At 38.4% G+C, this 17500-nt stretch overlaps 1 protein-coding gene across 3 annotated transcripts in view; it reads left to right on the top strand.

The window, feature by feature from the left end:
* Positions 1 to 17500, top strand: part of LOC111322990 (cholesterol transporter ABCA5) — a 28081-nt gene that overhangs the window by 65 nt on the left and 10516 nt on the right. For 2 of the 3 annotated variants that reach the window (XM_088736214.1, XM_022926239.2), the window contains exons 1-17: positions 1 to 512; positions 2806 to 2921; positions 3829 to 4383; positions 4553 to 4869; positions 4996 to 5051; positions 6624 to 6803; positions 7413 to 7519; positions 7955 to 8074; positions 8664 to 8802; positions 9018 to 9108; positions 9619 to 9758; positions 12468 to 12643; positions 13512 to 13703; positions 13834 to 14214; positions 14821 to 15093; positions 15521 to 15793; positions 16458 to 16595. The exon at positions 1 to 512 is cut by the window's left edge. In XM_088736214.1, the coding sequence (XP_088592340.1) occupies positions 32 to 512; positions 2806 to 2921; positions 3829 to 4383; positions 4553 to 4869; positions 4996 to 5051; positions 6624 to 6803; positions 7413 to 7519; positions 7955 to 8074; positions 8664 to 8802; positions 9018 to 9108; positions 9619 to 9758; positions 12468 to 12643; positions 13512 to 13703; positions 13834 to 14214; positions 14821 to 15093; positions 15521 to 15793; positions 16458 to 16595 (3735 nt within the window). In that variant the 5' untranslated portion in view covers positions 1 to 31. Of the gene's footprint in view, positions 513 to 893; positions 973 to 2805; positions 2922 to 3828; positions 4384 to 4552; positions 4870 to 4995; positions 5052 to 6623; positions 6804 to 7412; positions 7520 to 7954; positions 8075 to 8663; positions 8803 to 9017; positions 9109 to 9618; positions 9759 to 12467; positions 12644 to 13511; positions 13704 to 13833; positions 14215 to 14820; positions 15094 to 15520; positions 15794 to 16457; positions 16596 to 17500 lie in introns of those variants that run through there. The other variant, XM_088736215.1, reaches the window with a different exon arrangement.

Genomic DNA, 17500 nt, shown 5'->3' with positions numbered 1-17500 from the left:
CCACGACTGATTCTTGAATGATAAATGAAGAATGGGAATTTTACAACAAACCAAGTACCTCGTCCTGAAAAACTTCCACATCAAAAAAAGGAACAAGCAGGAAACTTTGAAAGAGATACTTACCCCAATTTGTGGGATTGTTTTGCTGGTTATTATACGAAGAAGCATACCAAAGACGGTAAAACCAGCTGTGGGAGAAAATGAAATACCCACAGCGAGCATTTCCAGCATAGGACTGGCTGGATCGTCGGGCAATGCGAGTAGAAGGCCAAACATCGCTTATGTGACCAACAATCTCTCAAACGCCGGTTCGGTCATGGAGTTAGTGAGGAGCGCCTCAAAGAGCGCTGTGAATTATCTTGAGTTTAACACCACCGACGGTATGTTGGCCCATTACAAGGAGCACACCAACCTACTTGTAGGGATCGAGTTCGGGAAAGGTAAAGAGAAAGGACTTGCGTATACTCTTCGCGTCCCGGAAGGACTCCCTTCACCAAAGAACAAACTTGTCGGTGAGTACATGTACGTACAGCAAACCCACGTGTGGATAGATCGTTTATTGAATAATACTTTGCAGTCGTAAAACTGAATTTCGTATTTTACAGATAACATTGATTAAAATATAGAGCTAAATACAATCATATAAATGTAAATGCCTAAAATAATGAATCTAGAATATGTATGCATATCTAAAAGTCGACTTTCTTTAAAACTTTAGGAGCTAGTGTGCGCATCCTAGGACATAACAGAAATGAAAGAGGGTCGAAAACGTTCCATGTGAGAACGTGGCAAAATATATCTCTTGACGCCTTAAATTATAACTAGATTTTTTCCTTGATGGCAGGAGATGGTACAACTTATGTTCGGGATTGTTAGCAATAGAATCGAACAAATGAGATCTGAGTTCTATGCGTCCATCATACAAAGTTGGCAGACCCAGACTGTCAAGGCATTCCCAATATGACATTTCAGGTGAAATTATGGAAAGCACACGTTTCTGAATTCTTTCTATATCCTTATTAAGATAGGCCGGGAGTACATGATGGAACAGTGGAGCGCAGTATTCTAGTACAGGTCTAATTGTTGTGCAAAAGAAGTTCACAATGTCCTTTAGGGGAACACGGGCCCATTTCAAGAGAACATTAAAATAAAATAATATTTTATTATTGTATATATGTTCTGGTTCAATTTTATCCTTGGGTAAATTTTATTTTCCATTGTTTGAACCCTATTATCATACATTACCTGATAACCAAAAACAATAGAAAATAAAATTTAAACCAAGGATAAAATTGAACCACCACATATATATGATGAAGTACATTGCTCAATTACTTTCACTATCCACAAGATGAACTCCTTTGAAGTGGGGATATTCAAGAAGTGTAGTTCTCAAACCAGTATGACAGGGTGTAAGTATATTCATAACTGAAACCTAAGACCTGGAACATGGACCCACCTCCTAAAATGTAAACTAGGCAGCACAGCAGGTGGAACTACATATTAGGTAGAATGTTGGTTTCTTTTTCATTCAAAATTTACTGGTATATTGTTAAAAAAGCAGTTTTGCATGGATTTGTTTACTTCAAATTCCCTTGTCCCCCTACATTGTTAGCAAATTATGAGATTTTTGCCTCCAAGGCAGGCTATATTTAGTTGACATAGGGTCACATAGGGTCATTGATCATTGAGAAAACAACTCAAATTAAGCAATAACATTTTTTTTGTCATACTTCAGACCTTGGACAACACAGGTAATTCACGCTTCAAGATTTGAGATTGCCACATTATTGTGGTGTGGTGTTTTATATAAGGGAATTACTGTTAAAAAAAAAAAAACAAAACAAAAGCAAAAACTTAGCTACTGCACAACTACAAAAATTTTGATGTCCCCCTCCGCTAGTATGGGACGTTGGGTTGCCTCATGGTTAGTCCGCTTGATCCTGGATTGATTGGTTGCATCATGTTCTTAGGCCAGGTACTTTACTCTCACAGTGCTTCTCTTCACCCAGGTGTTTAAATGGGTACCAGCAGATTTAATGCTGGGGGGGAACCCTATGATGGATTAGCCTCCCTTCCAGGGGGGAGTAGAAATACTCGTAGTCACTTCATGTTATGGAAACAGAAGTTAAGCACTGTCTGATTGGGCACTTGGCTTGTAATCAGACTTTATCTTTACCTCCACTTGTAGTTACAACAAACACTTTGGAAGCTAGTGAAAATAAATACCTGGCTCTGAAAGTATGTAGCAAATAAATTGTATTTTTTTTCATGCAACTCATGCAACTCATGCAACTCCCAATGTTTCTAGGTCAAATTGGGAATTCATATAGTTGGTTTTCCAGGTCTGGGAACCTGTGTTTGAGCGTGGGAGGACATTTAAAGGGTGTGCTGCTCAGATCTCAAAACCCAACCTTGTTTATGATAAAAAAAAAAAAAAACTATAATTTATTGTAGATTGTGGTATGTGTACTCGTATTTATGTGTAGTTTATACCATGCCCATGTTTACTGGAAACAAGAAGCAGGAATGTGAAAAATTGTACAATTTTTATACCTGCTTTAAAGGTCAAGACCCTAAAAATCTTACATTCTTTTGTAAAACATTCCCATCTAGACTGAAAAAAGATAGGCCCCCCCCCTCCCAGAACATGTTTCAACTTGAAACATACATCTTATGGGATTCTCTTGACATGATCTTTTTGTAAAAGTGCCTGTAGGGGATATCATTCTTGTGTAGAGTATTGTTGCTGTTAAATGTTTCAACATGAATATTCCATTTTTTTTGTTATTTTCTCCCTTTCAGGTCAAGGTGAATGTCATTATATCTACAGTTTGTTTTCGGGGAGCTGCCCTGCCAATTCTTATATTGTAATGAAAATAGCAGCCCTGCAAACAATGATTGATGCTGCTATTACAAAGGTAATTGCTTTTGAAATATAATTTTTCTTGGGTGGACCCAGGATTTAGTGAAAGGAGTCTGGATTAATGTCTGTCAAGAAGGTTGAATTAGAGGTCTTGAAAAAAGTTATTGCCAGTGTTTAAAAGAATATTTGTAGGGAAAAAAAAAACAAACAAAAGGATAAAAAAACAAACAAAAGGAAAAAAAACTAGTACATGTTTCTCTCCAAAAATCTGTCAGTAGTATTTCTGAGTGAGTTTGTGTACATTGGCATTTTTTATCATCTTTTTTTTTCATTATTCATAACACCCCTATTCTGTGGAACTTGTATTAAATGGTCACCCTACCATTCCCGACAGGTGAGTGCTTATGACAGGTTTGGCTGTATTAGACTATTAGTCTTGCTAAGTGATTAGGGAAAAGAACTCCTGGAAGGTATACAATGTTCTTTTCAGACCAATGTTAACTTTAATCCTCTGACTTGTGATTTGCTTTCAACAAATGGTAAACACCACAGCGTACACTATTGAGTTACGAATGCACGTGGGAGGTTGCTAAGCACGAAAGAAGCATAAGAGTTGCTCAAGGCGATAGCCGAGAGCGACTCTAGCTTCTCGAGTGCTTAGCAAACCTCCCGCGTGCATCCATAACTCAATAGTGTATGCTGTGGTGTTTACCATTTGCTTTATAACTTAACATTGATACACTGTCGCTAAAGAGTTCCCTTTTATTTTAATAAATCTTACGTGACCAGAAAAAACAAGCGTGCGCGGAAAATAGTCTTTGCATTTGCTCACGTCAGCAGCATACACCCAGGGGCAAATGGGGGACGCTAAATTGACCAGTCAGAGCACGTGCTTTACTTTGGTTATGTTATAATTGATATGTGATAGAAGTGATTTGATTGATAATATTTTCTTGTTCAAGGTTGAAGGGAATTTTTCTCACTACAATGTCCCAGACATCAAAGCAAAGATGATGCCGAAGGGCTCTTACAAGCAACCTATAGGAGGGTTTACCATTACTATTTTGATTTACATGGTCATGGCTTGTGCTCCTTACTTCAATGCATTATTAGTCAATCTAGTGCAGGAGAAGGAACTAAAACTGAAGGAGTTGATGAGAATTATGGGTACTTCTGATATCGCATACTGGTTGTCATGGATTATGACTTATGCAGTGATCATGCTAGTAGCTGTCCTCATTTTGAATGCGATCGCAATACCAGGAAATATATTTTCCAATAGCAACTATGTTGTGATAGTCATCATCTGCTACCTGTATAGCTTAAGCATCATCACAATGTCTTTCATGCTGATGCCATTCTTCAAGAGTGCCGAGTGTGCTGGCCTTTTTGCATCTCTGGTGACTACAATTCTTGCAACCCTTGCCATTCCCCTTGTCCTTACTGAAGTGTCTAATGCTGTGAAGTGGTTATTGTCACTCTTTTCACCAACAGCGTTTGCTCTTGCCTTGTATGAGGTGGGTTGCTTTATTTTAGTTCCACCTTTTGCGAACTGAATGCATTTGAAGAACTTTTAAGGCTGTTTATAAACTCACACCTAAAATAAATAATCACTTTTCTGAAGATACATGAAGGTATGTGTGTGTCTGCAGCTCTTTGATAAATTTTTTCAACTTGAAATTTTAGGCTGTTGATGGGGAAGGTCTGAAGTTTGACAACTGGTCCACCAAAGGGAGTTTTCCATCCATGTATCCCACTATAATGCTGCTGGTTGACACTGTTTTGTATTTTCTGCTGGCTCTGTATTTTGATGCAGTAATTCCTGGTGAGTACAGTCAGCGCAGACCTCCTTACTTCATTTTTACACTATCGTTTTGGAAAAGTATCTGTGGCAAGAAGGAGCAATGGAAAGCACCTAGCAGACAGCTTTCTCCAATTGTAGAGGAGGCTTCTCAAGACATTGAGGCCATGCCGGCAGAATTACAGGGAAATGAAGTAATAAGGTATTACAAACAAGTGTTATTTTAACAGTACTTGAATGAGGTAGAGATAAACTGTCACTTTTGTTGATGTGATAATGAATTCTACTTCATAACTGTATTTTTTTTTTTGCTGTGTTTTAATTTCAGCATTCACAACTTAAGGAAAGTTTATCATGGGAAAGAAGAGGTTGTTGCTGTTGATGGTGAGAGCTATCAAACTAATCATCAGTTGATCAGTTAGTGAGTTGACAGCCAGGAATCAGTCAGTCAGATGGTCAGTCAGACGGTCAGTCAGACAGTGGGTCAGTCAGACAGATGGTCAGTCAGAGTCAGTCAGTCAGAGAGTCGGTCAGTCAGAGAGTTGGTCAGTCAGAGTCGGTCAGTCAGAGAGTCGGTCAGTCAGAGAGTCGGTCAGTCAGAGAGTCGGTCAGTCAGAGAGTCGGTCAGTCAGAGAGTCGGTCAGTCAGAGAGTCGGTCAGTCAGAGAGTCGGTCAGTCAGAGTCGGTCACTCAGAGAGTCGGTCACTCAGAGTTGGTAAGTCAGGGAGTTGGTCAGTCAGAGTTGGCCAGTCAGAGGGTCGGTCAGTCAGAGTCAGACAGTCGGTTAGTCAGACAGTCGGAGGGTCGGTCAGCCGAACGGTCGGTCAGTTGGTCAGACGGATGGTCGGTCGGATGGTCGGTCAGTCAGTCAGTCAGTTAGTCACCAGGCAGTCAGTCATGACAGTCAGTCAGCTAAGCAGGATGGGAAGCAGTTATGTAGATAGACAGTCAATCAGACAAGAGTCAGGTTGTTATTTAAGACAGTCAATCAGTTCATTGGTCAGTAAGAAACAAGAACCTGAGATAGTCAGCTAGTCAGTCACATTACAGACAAACATTAGGTCAGTCATTTTTTCAGTCAGATAGTAAGCCAGTCAGCTCTTCACTCAACTATAATTTTTAAATAAATAAATAAATAATTTAAAGCTGATAATGTGGGAAGTGGTTGCCCAATCTTCCAAGCCAGTAGCTCATGCTAAAAACACTTGACTCCAGATCGAATTGGAATATTTAACAAATGGTAAACACCACAGCGTACACTATTGAGTTATGGTTGTATGCGGGAGGTTGCTAAGCATGAAAGAAGCGTAAGAGTCGTTCGATGCGATAGCCGAGAGGGACTCTAGCTTCTTGAGTGCTTAGCAAACCTCCCGCGTACATCCATAACTCAATAGTGTATGCTGTGGTGTTTACCATTTGTTTTATAACATAGCATTGATACATTGTAGCTAAAGATTTCCCTTTTATTTAACAAATCTTACATGACTGGAAAAAACAAGTGTGTGTGGAAAACTAGTCTTTGCATTTGCTCACGTCAGCAGCGTACACCCATGGGCAAATGGGGGATGCTAAATTGACCAATCAGAGCGCGCGCTTTACTTTGGTTATGTTATAAAAGAATTTTGGTTTTTGCGGAGGGAAGAAATCTGGAGGACCCGGAGAAAAACCCTCAGAGCAAGGATGAGAACAACAACAAACTTAACCTACATGTGATGCCAGGTCCGGGAATGGAACCCAGGCAACAGTGGTAGGAGGCAAGTGCTCTCACCACTGCTCCCCAAGTCAGTCAGACCTGTCAGACTAGTTATAATCAGTCAATTTAAGCACCAATTTCTGACCAAGGCACTACTTCTCCTTTTTTAATCGAACAGTCAGAATTCTTTCTTTATTTTAAGGATTAATTCCCTGGTTAGAAATTACTTTAAGTTAGTGAAAACTATTGTGGTACACCTCCAGGGGTCAGCATGGATATATATGAGGGTCATGTGACAGCACTGTTGGGCCACAATGGAGCAGGTAAAACAACACTGATAGCCATGCTGACAGGAATGGTTCCTGTTACTGAGGGTTATGCCACTGTCTATGGAAAGAACATCACTGACCCCAATCAGATGCAGGAAATTAGAAAGGGCATTGGTGAGCATGTAAATTAATTTATTTTTCTCTCCTTGACAACCAGTTCCCATTGATTGCCCAGATCAATGTCAGTGTCTGAACAACTGCATATCTATACCTCCCCTAACTTAACAATAGTCAATTTTCAGTATCTCAGTAACTGAGCACCTATCCCTCCCCTAACCTAACAATAGTCAATTTTCAGTATCTCAGTAACTGAGCACCTACCCCTCCCCTAACCTAACAACAGTCAATTGTCAGTATCTCAGTAACTGAGAACCTACCCCTCCCCTAACCTAACAACAATCAACTGATAATGAGTAAGGGTTAGGGTTAGGTTAGGGAGGGGTAGGTGTCTGGGGTAGGTATCTGAACAACTGCACACCCACCCCTCTCCTAACCTAACAACAGTCAACTGAGAACAAGTAAGGATTAATGTTGGGTAAGGGAGGGGTGGGTGGTTTGTAGTTGCTTAGATACCAACATTGATCTGGTCACTGTATCTCAACAAATTGACTGCAATTTCCCTTGTCAGTAATCTTGGGTATGACCTTGTCTTATCAGTGTGGTGTAATGTAAGATCATTTTATAACTATTGTTTTCATGTTGTTTGCATTTGTTTTATGCAAGGTGTATGTCAGCAACAGAATGCGCTCTTTGACTTTGTGACAGTGAAAGAACATTTAGAGTTCTACTCTGGCCTTAAAGAAGTGCCAGTGGAAGAGAGAAATGACATGGTAAGGTTGTTAGCTGTAACACAGATCTGTTGCATGTAAACATCTTTGCTATTCAGGTAAGTGAGTGAGAAGTCAGGACATGGTCTGTGTTTTTATCTAAGGCTTTTTTTCTGTGGAATAGAACCAGCACCTGCCACAGACTAGTTTTGGAGTAGTGGCTCCTGGTGGTACCCTTGTACATGTGAATCTTCATGATACTTCCAAAAATAGTGGTTTATTTATCACATACTTAGAGAAAATTGTATTGCTTCATTTAAAAGGGGTTAGAAAGAAATAAGAGGCCATGCTAATTTTCTATGAGAAATCAATGATTTGCCTGACTTGAATAAGCTCAAGCTAGAGATGAAAAGCCATGATTTCATGTGAAGTGATGCATTTTAAGGATGCAGAGTGCTAGACAGGGAAATGATGTAAAGTAACTCGCATATTTTCAAGGTGAGTTCATTGTTGAAAGAAATTGACCTGGCAGACCAAAAGGACACTTTGTCAAAATATTTGAGTGGAGGCCAGAAGAGGAAACTAAGTGTTGGCATAGCACTCATTGGAAACCCAAAGGTATATTCCTGTGTATGTCGAATTGTAAATGTTACGAGAGGAAACCAAATGGGAAACCAAATTTCTTTACTACAAGTCAACTACTTTTGACCTTTTCACCAGATGAAGATCAAAATTTCAATTCTCTCCACTGTCTGCCATGCATTCCTGATCATTTTTGTCCTGTGTATTTATAGTTTTAAATCAAATGACATGCCTACAATAGCTGATAATTTTTTTCTTCTCATTACCCTTGGAATGTAGTGATGTTGTCTCAATACATTTCATTTAAATCTCTCTTTGGAGTGAATGGTCAACCCTCAGTGCATGAAGTATTTACCTTTGAATTGGGTAGGTTGTTGGTCCAGCCCAAGGAATCCTTCTTTTTAAGTTTTTTTCAAGTTACACAGGTACAAAGTTTAACCTGGAGATGGAGAAGGGAAAATGCAGAGTTACTGGTAGTGCCGTATCCAAGAGGCTTCAACTCAGTGACCCTTGTGGGTCTTGGCCTCGGCCAGGAGTCAAGTTTACTAGCATATTAAGCAACTTGTTCGACTGATTTTCCCAGTCAGTGATTGAAAGGATTTGTTATTTGTGTACAAATGCAAAGGTGCTCATCTTAGATGAACCCACAAGTGGAATGGATCCATATTCACGACGACTCATGTGGTCTTTGTTGAAAGAGAAGTGTAAAAACCGAGTGGTTCTTCTTACAACCCATTTTATGGATGAGGCAGACATTTTAGCTGGTAAATGAATTATTTGTTTTACTGACTTCTGATCTCTGCCCTGATTGGCTGTTACCAATTGGTCACTTTGAGCTTACTTTGTGTCATGGTCTTTCAGGAAGCCCTTATATAATTCCCTGATCATGGGTGTGAATTTTTTTTTTCATCAGGATTGTATTATGCAAATGCTGAATAAGTTTGTCTTGTTTGCTGAATGGTTGTGTTCCTACCTCCAGATTACAAGGCTATTTTATCCAAAGGAAGAGTGCGCTGTGCAGGAAGCTCACTTTTTCTCAAGAATCGCTTTGGAATTGGATATCATTTGAAGTAAGTATTGGTCAGAAGTTTGTACAAAACCACAACTTCTTTCAGTCTGTATTTTCTTAAAATAACCCTTTTACTCCAGCCTAAGATCTTATCAGTGATTCTCCTTACGGTATGTACGTTATACAATTCTAATGATGTTAGTTTGGAGAATTTTTTATTGGATCAACTAATTATAATACCAGTACTCTCTACTTAACATTTTTCTTTCTTCTCATCACTTGTCTGCTTGATACTGTATCAATATTATAAGGAGAAATTCTGTCTTGGTCACTTGTGAGAATTAAAGGGTTAACTCAGTACTGACTTTAAGTTAGTCTTTCATGTTTTCCACACTTCAGGTGGTTTCATTGATAGTTTTCACGTTGAGTTTTCATGGACACCTGAATGTAGGTTTAAATTGTTTTGACTGGCTGTTGTGGTTAGTTTGATTCACTTTCACTGGTTTTATTTTTAGGAAAATTGGAAAGCATACTCTTTGTGTGTTTGATTAACAATACTTTCTCCTTTCAGCATGGCTCTAGTAGAGAATTGTGATACTCAGCCATTAACAGAGCTTGTTCAAAGCAAAGTGGAAGGTGCAGAAGCTATCCGTCATCATGGCAAAGAATTGGCATTTGCTCTGCCAATGCAACAAGTGTCATGTTTTCCAGGTAAAGTGAATGAACAACTACAAGTTACCAATTAACAAATGGTAAACACCACAGCATACACTGTTGAGTTATGGATACATGTAGGAAGTTGCTAAGTACTAAAGAAGTGTAAGAGTCGTGCGAGGCGATATTGGAGAGGCCGGCTGACTCTAGCTTCTTGAGTGCTTAGCAAACCTCCCAAGTGCATCCATAAATTATTAGTGTACGCTGTTGTGTTTACCCATTGTTTTATAACATAACATTGATACATTGTAGCAAAACAGTTCCCTTTAATTTAACAATGAAATCTTACATGGCCAGAAAAAACAAGTGCGCAGAAACTAGTCTTTGCATTTGCTCACGTCAGCAGCGTACACCCATAGGCAAATGGTGGACAATGAACTGACCAATTAGAGTGAGCACTTTACTTTGCTTATGTTATTAAAACTTCTGATTGTGGGTATTTTTTCTTGCTAAAGGTAAAATTCAGGACTGACTTTGTTGAATTTCTGAAACTTGATCAAGACAAGCTTATTTTCAAATGTTGCCCATCTAAACTGCAGCACGCCCCATGCATGTCTAGCAGATACTTTACCAAGTCCAAAAAATCTTTTCCTCCCAGATTTACTGTAAAACGGGGTAGTTACTAAAACAAAGACCCTCAAAACGAAGACCCCCTACCAAAACGAAGACCCCCTACCAAAACGAAGACCCCCTACCAAAACGAAAACCCCTTACCAAAACGAAGACCCATTACCAAAATGAAGACCCAGTACCAAAACAAAGATCCATTACCAAAACGAAGACCTATTAATAAATTCGTTATGTTCATGAGACACTATGAAAACGAAGATCCTTACTTGAATTCTGAATTTGGCACGTCTGTAATTTATTGCGGAATATTTCAACAATAGAGCCCCATGGAGCTTTAAATGGGATTACTTTAAAGCTAAAACGAGATTTAATCGAAGAGACATGACATGCACATGGAAGATGCGTTGCATGACGCCTTAAGCGATTTAGGTAAAGATATCATTACAAAAGACAACTGTCAAGAAGAACATATGGAATTCATATATTCCATCAACTAAAATAGGATAGCTGTATTGATTTGATTTTAATTACGTTTCTTTAGCTCTTTCGTTTCCACGTAAAACAAATATATTAAGCGAATCAAATGTCTCCAGTTTCAATCGTTTTGTTTTATTTATAAGATCATGTTCCTTATCAGTATTCTTGAGTTATGTTTTAGTATTAGCGTACATAAGCCATTTCCCTTTTTTCTTTTCTATTGTTTGACTTTAGTTCGGACCACATAATTTCACATCTGCAACTTCAATTTTGTCATCCGTTCACTATACTGTTTTGATTCGCTGCTTTTTCTAATAAGTACTCTGATTATTCAACCCTTTAACGTGTGTTTAATTGCTCGAGCTCCTAGGGTTAAATTCTCATCACAGTCTACATGTGACTTTTCCCTGAAAGGTTACATTCACAAATGGTTTCACAACATGGGGTGTAATCCAGCTGTCAAGGAAACTCTCCTGACAAGTCTAAGCTCCAGACAATAAAATTTCTTGGGCAGAATCGGTCACATTTACTGACTTCTACGTTTTGTCGATGGATAATAGAAGTCAGAGAAGAGTCCATTTTTACCAGGAGCAAAACACACAGGACAACGCTTGCAATAACGCGCTTTGTATTTAATGTTTCCGGAAACTCATTTGAGTGAAATTTCATGAATGATCCTGTTGATAATTTTAATTCTTAAAAGAACCCATGTGAAGCTTCAAAGTGCCGTCTTCAAATTTACAGTGTACACGGTTTCTTCCAAGTGCCGTGCGTGGCCCAATTGATGGCCCAAAAGCTTCCCGTTTTTGTGGGAATGCAGCCCACTGATGGATCAATGATGGAATATATGAATTCCATATGTGCTTCTTGACAGTTGTCTTTTGTAATGTTATCTTTACCTTCATCACTTAAAGTGTCACGCAACGCATCTTCCAATTGTGTATGTCATGTCTCTTCTATTAAATCTCGTTTTAGTTGTCCCATTTAAAGCTCCATAGGGCTCTACTGTTGAAATATTCTGCAATAAATTACAGGCGTGCCAAATTCAGAATTCAAGATTTCTGTAGCGATCTTTGTTTTTGTAGTGTCTCATGAACATAATGAATTTATTAATGGGTCTTCGTTTTGGTAATGGGTCTTTGTTTTGGTAATGGGTTTTCGTTTTGGTAGGGGGTCTTCATTTTGGTAGGGGGTCTTCATTTTGGTAGGGGGTCTTCGTTTTGGTAGGGCCGGGTCTTCGTTTTAGTCACTACCGTAAAATGGAGCCATTTTTATTAGAATGATTCCATTATGCTGGTACCAGCCAACACCAAAATTAATCACTGTAATTTTTACAAGAAATTACCTGTCTGTTTAATCTTGAAATCTGATTGTCCATGTGAGGCCAGTTTTGAGAAGGACTGTTGTCAGTAGCTGGTCACTGATGTTTCAACAACCTAAGCAGAAGTCATCTTCAGAGTCAAGTGGAAGTTTTGTCATTAAAATGTTATAAGTCCAGTTCTTGTAATCTGATTGGTCAGTTTGGCTGTGATGTTATTGGCTGTAAGACTCAGACAAGAGGCATAGATTGGTCACAATTATCGTTAGGGTGCTTATGAAAGATTTTTTGTTAATGACTTTTTTCCCAACTTACTCACTCAATTTCCACATACACTTCAGACTTACTCAAGGCACTTGAGGACAACAATGATGGTTCAGAAGGCTGTGCTGCCCCCTTATTAGGTGTGACAAGTTATGGTGTGTCCATGACAACTCTAGAGGAAGTATTTCTTCAACTGGAAGACACTTCTGAAGAGGAAGAAAAATCAGCAGATGTTGCACAAGAAACAGTTACTGTAAGAAATCCTTGAGTTTTAAATTAGAAAGTAACCCTTTGACCCCTACAAGTGACTAGCATCTAATTTCTCCTTACGATATCACACCTGGATCACACATTAGGGTAATGAGAGTAAAGGAAATGATCACCAACTAAACAAGCTCTTGATTGTTAAACAAATTCTCCTTGTTTGCACCCAAAGAAATGTGTGGAGAATATACATGCTGATGATAGGAATTTAAGAGGGGGACAGGGTGTGCTAATGAGATTGCCAACGTACTTTTCCAGAGCCTGTTTTCTGGTATGTCTGCCCTTTGCTGCACTATTGGATGAGAACCTGTGAAAAACCCGTGAACAGCGTGTGAAATATTATCTGACACAGAAACACCCTGTGAAAAAACCTGTGAATTTTAAGAACTGTGAAAAAACATGTGAAAAAACATGTGAAGGAACATGTGAAGAAACATGTGAAAAAACATGTGAAAAAGCTCCAGAACAAGATTCTTTTTCACAGGTTTTTTCACAGGTTTTTTCACAGGTTTTTTCACAGGTTTTTTCACAGGTTTTATTTCACAGTTTTTTTCACAGATTTTTTTCACAGGTTTTTGACCCTGTGATTAAAGTGCCCTGTTAACAGCTGGTTTTCAAAATTTCACACCATATGTGAAAAACCCATGAAAAACCTTTGAAAAAACATGTGAAAAATGCTATTTCACAGGTTTTTTCACAGAAAAATTCATAGGTTTTTCACAGGTTTTTCACAGGTTTTTCACAGGTTCCCATCCAATAGTGTTCAATGGTTGACAACATTTGTGTTTTGCAGCTAAAAATTGTCTGCCTTTACTTTTAAGTAACCCCAGTTGTCTTTCTATTCTTTTTCTTGCAAGGTTGGCCAAGAACAATCTGTCAATTTGTTGGCTCCTTTAGAGGCTATCAACATTGAAGACAGAGGCAGTAGGATTTCTGGATCGACCAATGCATTACATAACACAGGAGTGGAGCTGAATAATCCAGAACTGATGGCTGATTCACACAAATCAGTCTGGAAGGCAAAACAACAGGTCTTAGGATTACTATGGGTATGTTATTAGTCAAGACCAACCAGAGCAGATTTCCACTGGATATTGTAAAAGCAAAATCATTACTTTACAGATTTGCATTATACTATGATTGAGCTTAATAGGGCTCAACTTTTCTGTTTCTTTTCAGATTCACTGGTTAATGTCAATCCGTTCACCTGCCAAGATATTTGTCCAAATTATTTTTCCACCAATTCTCATGATTGTTGGTCTTTCAATTTTACATGGAGTCAAGAATGACAGCCCATCAGCAACTGGTTTGGTGCCTCTCAAACTGACACCTGAGATGTACTTGAAACCTGGAAGTAAAGAGAGTTATGCCTCCTTTGCTCTTCTCCAGAACTCAACCAAAGGAGCCGTGGACTATGTTATGAGCTACCTGGGTGATTATGGTGTGGGTACGGTGTTGGTATCTTCTATAAGTAGCATATTGAGCAACTCATCACATGATCTGTACAATTTGGGATTTAACATTCTCAAGTTTCCTGCTGACAATTTGTCACCATCTAGTGTAAGTAAGAGTATTCTTCCCTGAATTAAATACTGCAAGCTAGAGCATTTATAGGTTGTTTTTCTCAGAAATTGTTTTGTTTCAAAATAACGGGTGATTCCCAAGTTTAAAGTGCACTCACTTTCAAAATAAGGCTTGGTGCAAAACCTAATTATTCATTGGTTAAAATTTAGTTTTATTTGAATGGGAATATCAAATGATTTCCTCATTTTGAAACAGAGGCTAGGGGCATCTTGGAAATGCCCCATTCAGTTATGAAGAAAACCCTAGAAATAGTATCTGAATGAAAAGAACCTAATCAGTAAGCTTTTAGTTCCTATTTTATACTTACCATTTCACCTGTACATTTGTATTTAATATATTCTTAACATTGACAATTTAGAACTTCTCAAATTGGTAATAATTTCCTTTTAATTATTTTAATTTGTAACCTTTACATGTACATTTGATTCAGGGGGGGGGGTGATACCGTAAACAGAAGTAAGAAGCTAGTCACGCACTCTTACAGGTTTAAGGGTAAAAGAGAAAAGTTTTTTGTCAGGCTTTATTTTAGCATGTCACTTGACACAAATATATGCAGTGAGACAGGTTAGAATTGCCTTTCAGGATCTTTCATCAAGCTTTGAGATGCAATACAATGACACAGCTGTACATGCTGTACCTGTTGGTATCAACATATTGGGATCCATTCTGCATATGAATGCCTTAAAAAGTCAAAACAAAACACCTTTTCCACTGGAGTCAACCATTCTTGCCTTCCCTGACCTGAAACCTCAATGGACTTTCGACGTCACGGCATTTGTGTCAATCCTTCTCATTGGAATGGCTCTCTTTGTTACTCCAGGTAGCATTGGAGTTTCGGTTGTAACAGAACAGCAGGTAAGAATAAGAGGATGGATAAAAGTTTCTTTGTGTGGCTCCTTGTGATAAAGCTGTTTTTGATTGAATCATCAGTAAATGCTGATAACAAACTGCATTGCTTTTATGAATCATTTTAATTTTACATTTGATAGGCTTTGATAGAAGATGACAACAGTATTTTAGACCAGTCATAAAAAATAATAAACTACAAAACCAATATATGATATTCTAAGTTCCTTTAATTTGCTCTCAGTGCTTCTGAAATTCTGGTACTCGTCTCTGGTGTGATTAATAGTAATAGTAAAGGTTGAATAAATTGAGGACAAAAGAAAATTCCACACACCAGAGAGTTTGAAAAGATTCGAATTCAAAAATAGGCCTTTTGTTACCTTAGGTTTTAATTATGGCTCTGATAGTGTCCATAAATGTCACTTCTGTCCTGCAGGTGAAGATGCGCCATTTACTGAGGGTGTCTGGAGTATCGTCCTTTGTGTATTGCCTTGCGCTTCTTATCTCTGATGGCATCGTAGTCTTAATTTCAGTGATACTGATGTTGATACTGATACCAGCCTTTCAGCTGCCCTCACTATCTCCTCCACCTGCTATGGGATGCTTGGTGATCGCAGCCCTCCTGTACGTACCTGCTGGGATTCTGTTGTGGTATCTCGTGTCCTTTAAGAATTCATGGAATTGGTCACATGTGTACATGTTCCCCTGGGTAAGTATGGTGATAATTACTAGTCATCATATTGTAAGGGTGGTTTTGCAAGCAGGCACAATGAAGTAAATCATGTGTTCATGGTTATCTATTCTAGCTCACCTTGGTCATGTGACATTTTACTCCTTGTTCACTTTCTGGTTAGCTCAGGTTGTAGAGTGCCTGACTGCCTTGCAGGAGGTTGAGGATTCAAGCCTTCAGCCTCCTAACTTCCAATGCTGTGGTCTGGCTTTGACTCTAGAAAGGATGTAGGGGCAAAATTTTTCTAAACATTTAGAAACTGCTTAATGCAGTCTGGCCAAAGTCCCTCCTCCCATGCAAAATGTGGCTCTGACTATAAATAATAATTATTATTATCTTTGTAATTATTATTATTATTATCTTCATTAACAAATTAATCACCTTATGAAAGCTGTAAGCTTAAGAACTCTGGGGTGGCTTAGCTCTTTTCATGTACATCTATGAAATTACTGCAGTTTTTAGTGAAATGTAAAAAGGTGTGCACGTGATTGACATGCAAGAACATGGGTGTGACACACAAGTAAGTGAAAGTGGCATCCTTCCAATGACCAACAATAAATTGCCCCTCTAAATTTGACAATATTGTTTTGCTCTTGTTCCTTCAACTTAGTAATGACTTTCTTTAATTTGTGTTTTTTTTTAGATTGGAATAATTCCATTTCTGACTGTAACCCTTGTAGATCTGATGTCAAGCCGAGATACTGCTATTGTTCTTCATTATGTGTTTGTATTCCTCTTTCCCCCCTATCCAGTACTTGGAGCTCTGCATTACATTGATAGTGTGAGTATACATCAAAATCTGCCTCAGGTGTACAAAGATTTTCGACTGCAATTTTATCTGATATCTAGTAAGCTTGATAAAATTTGGGGATAAAATTTTATTTCTCTCTGTGGGAGAGGCAATGGCTGTACAATCAGTGTAATGGAATCCTGGTCAGCAGGTGTGAGTTTGTCATTCTGTTATGTCCTTAGGCAAAACACTAACACTAACTTTCACAGTGCCTCTTTCCACCTGGGAGTATATATACCTTATTAGATGTTTTGTTGTGTAGTATCACTGAGTATTTTTATGAGTTGTGTCGTATTTTGATGAGCCCATAGGGTGAGTCAAAATAGAAATAACTAGTAAAAATGCTCAATGATTCTACACACCAAGATTTCTAATAAGCTATGTATTATCTAACATGCCAAATTGTTATTTCAGTGTGGGTGAATTTCATGGATATGTATTTATGGGGAGTGCGTGACAGAAGTATGCAAGGGGGAACAGAATTGGCACATTGTCATTAAGTGCTGTTTCTATTTTCTTCAATAATTGATGAAATTTCATTGTTGTCTAACTGCTTTTCTTCGTTCAATTTATCTATTAAACTTGGATCAATATTCACTGGCCATTCTGACTCTTCATTGTCAGAAAAGTGATTTAAATTGTCTCAGCTGCCTTTTTTTTTTGTAACTTCAATCCAATTCCTCACTTGTGTGATGTGAGAAAACCTGTCTAACTCCCAAGGTGCTCTGGAGTACAAATACAAATACCAAGTACTCGTCTTGAGCATTATTTGTGCTCTATGGAGTATAGATGGGTAATTACAATGAATACTGGTGAATTGTCAAAGAAGCCTGATCAAACACTGGTGGTATAATTAACCTTGCGATGGACTGGCATTCCATTCAGGGAGGTTAAGT

Source organism: Stylophora pistillata, chromosome 10 (genome assembly GCF_964205215.1).
Source record: "Stylophora pistillata chromosome 10, jaStyPist1.2, whole genome shotgun sequence".
Taxonomy (NCBI): domain Eukaryota; kingdom Metazoa; phylum Cnidaria; class Anthozoa; order Scleractinia; family Pocilloporidae; genus Stylophora; species Stylophora pistillata.
This window is presented reverse-complemented; position numbering and strand designations above follow the sequence as displayed.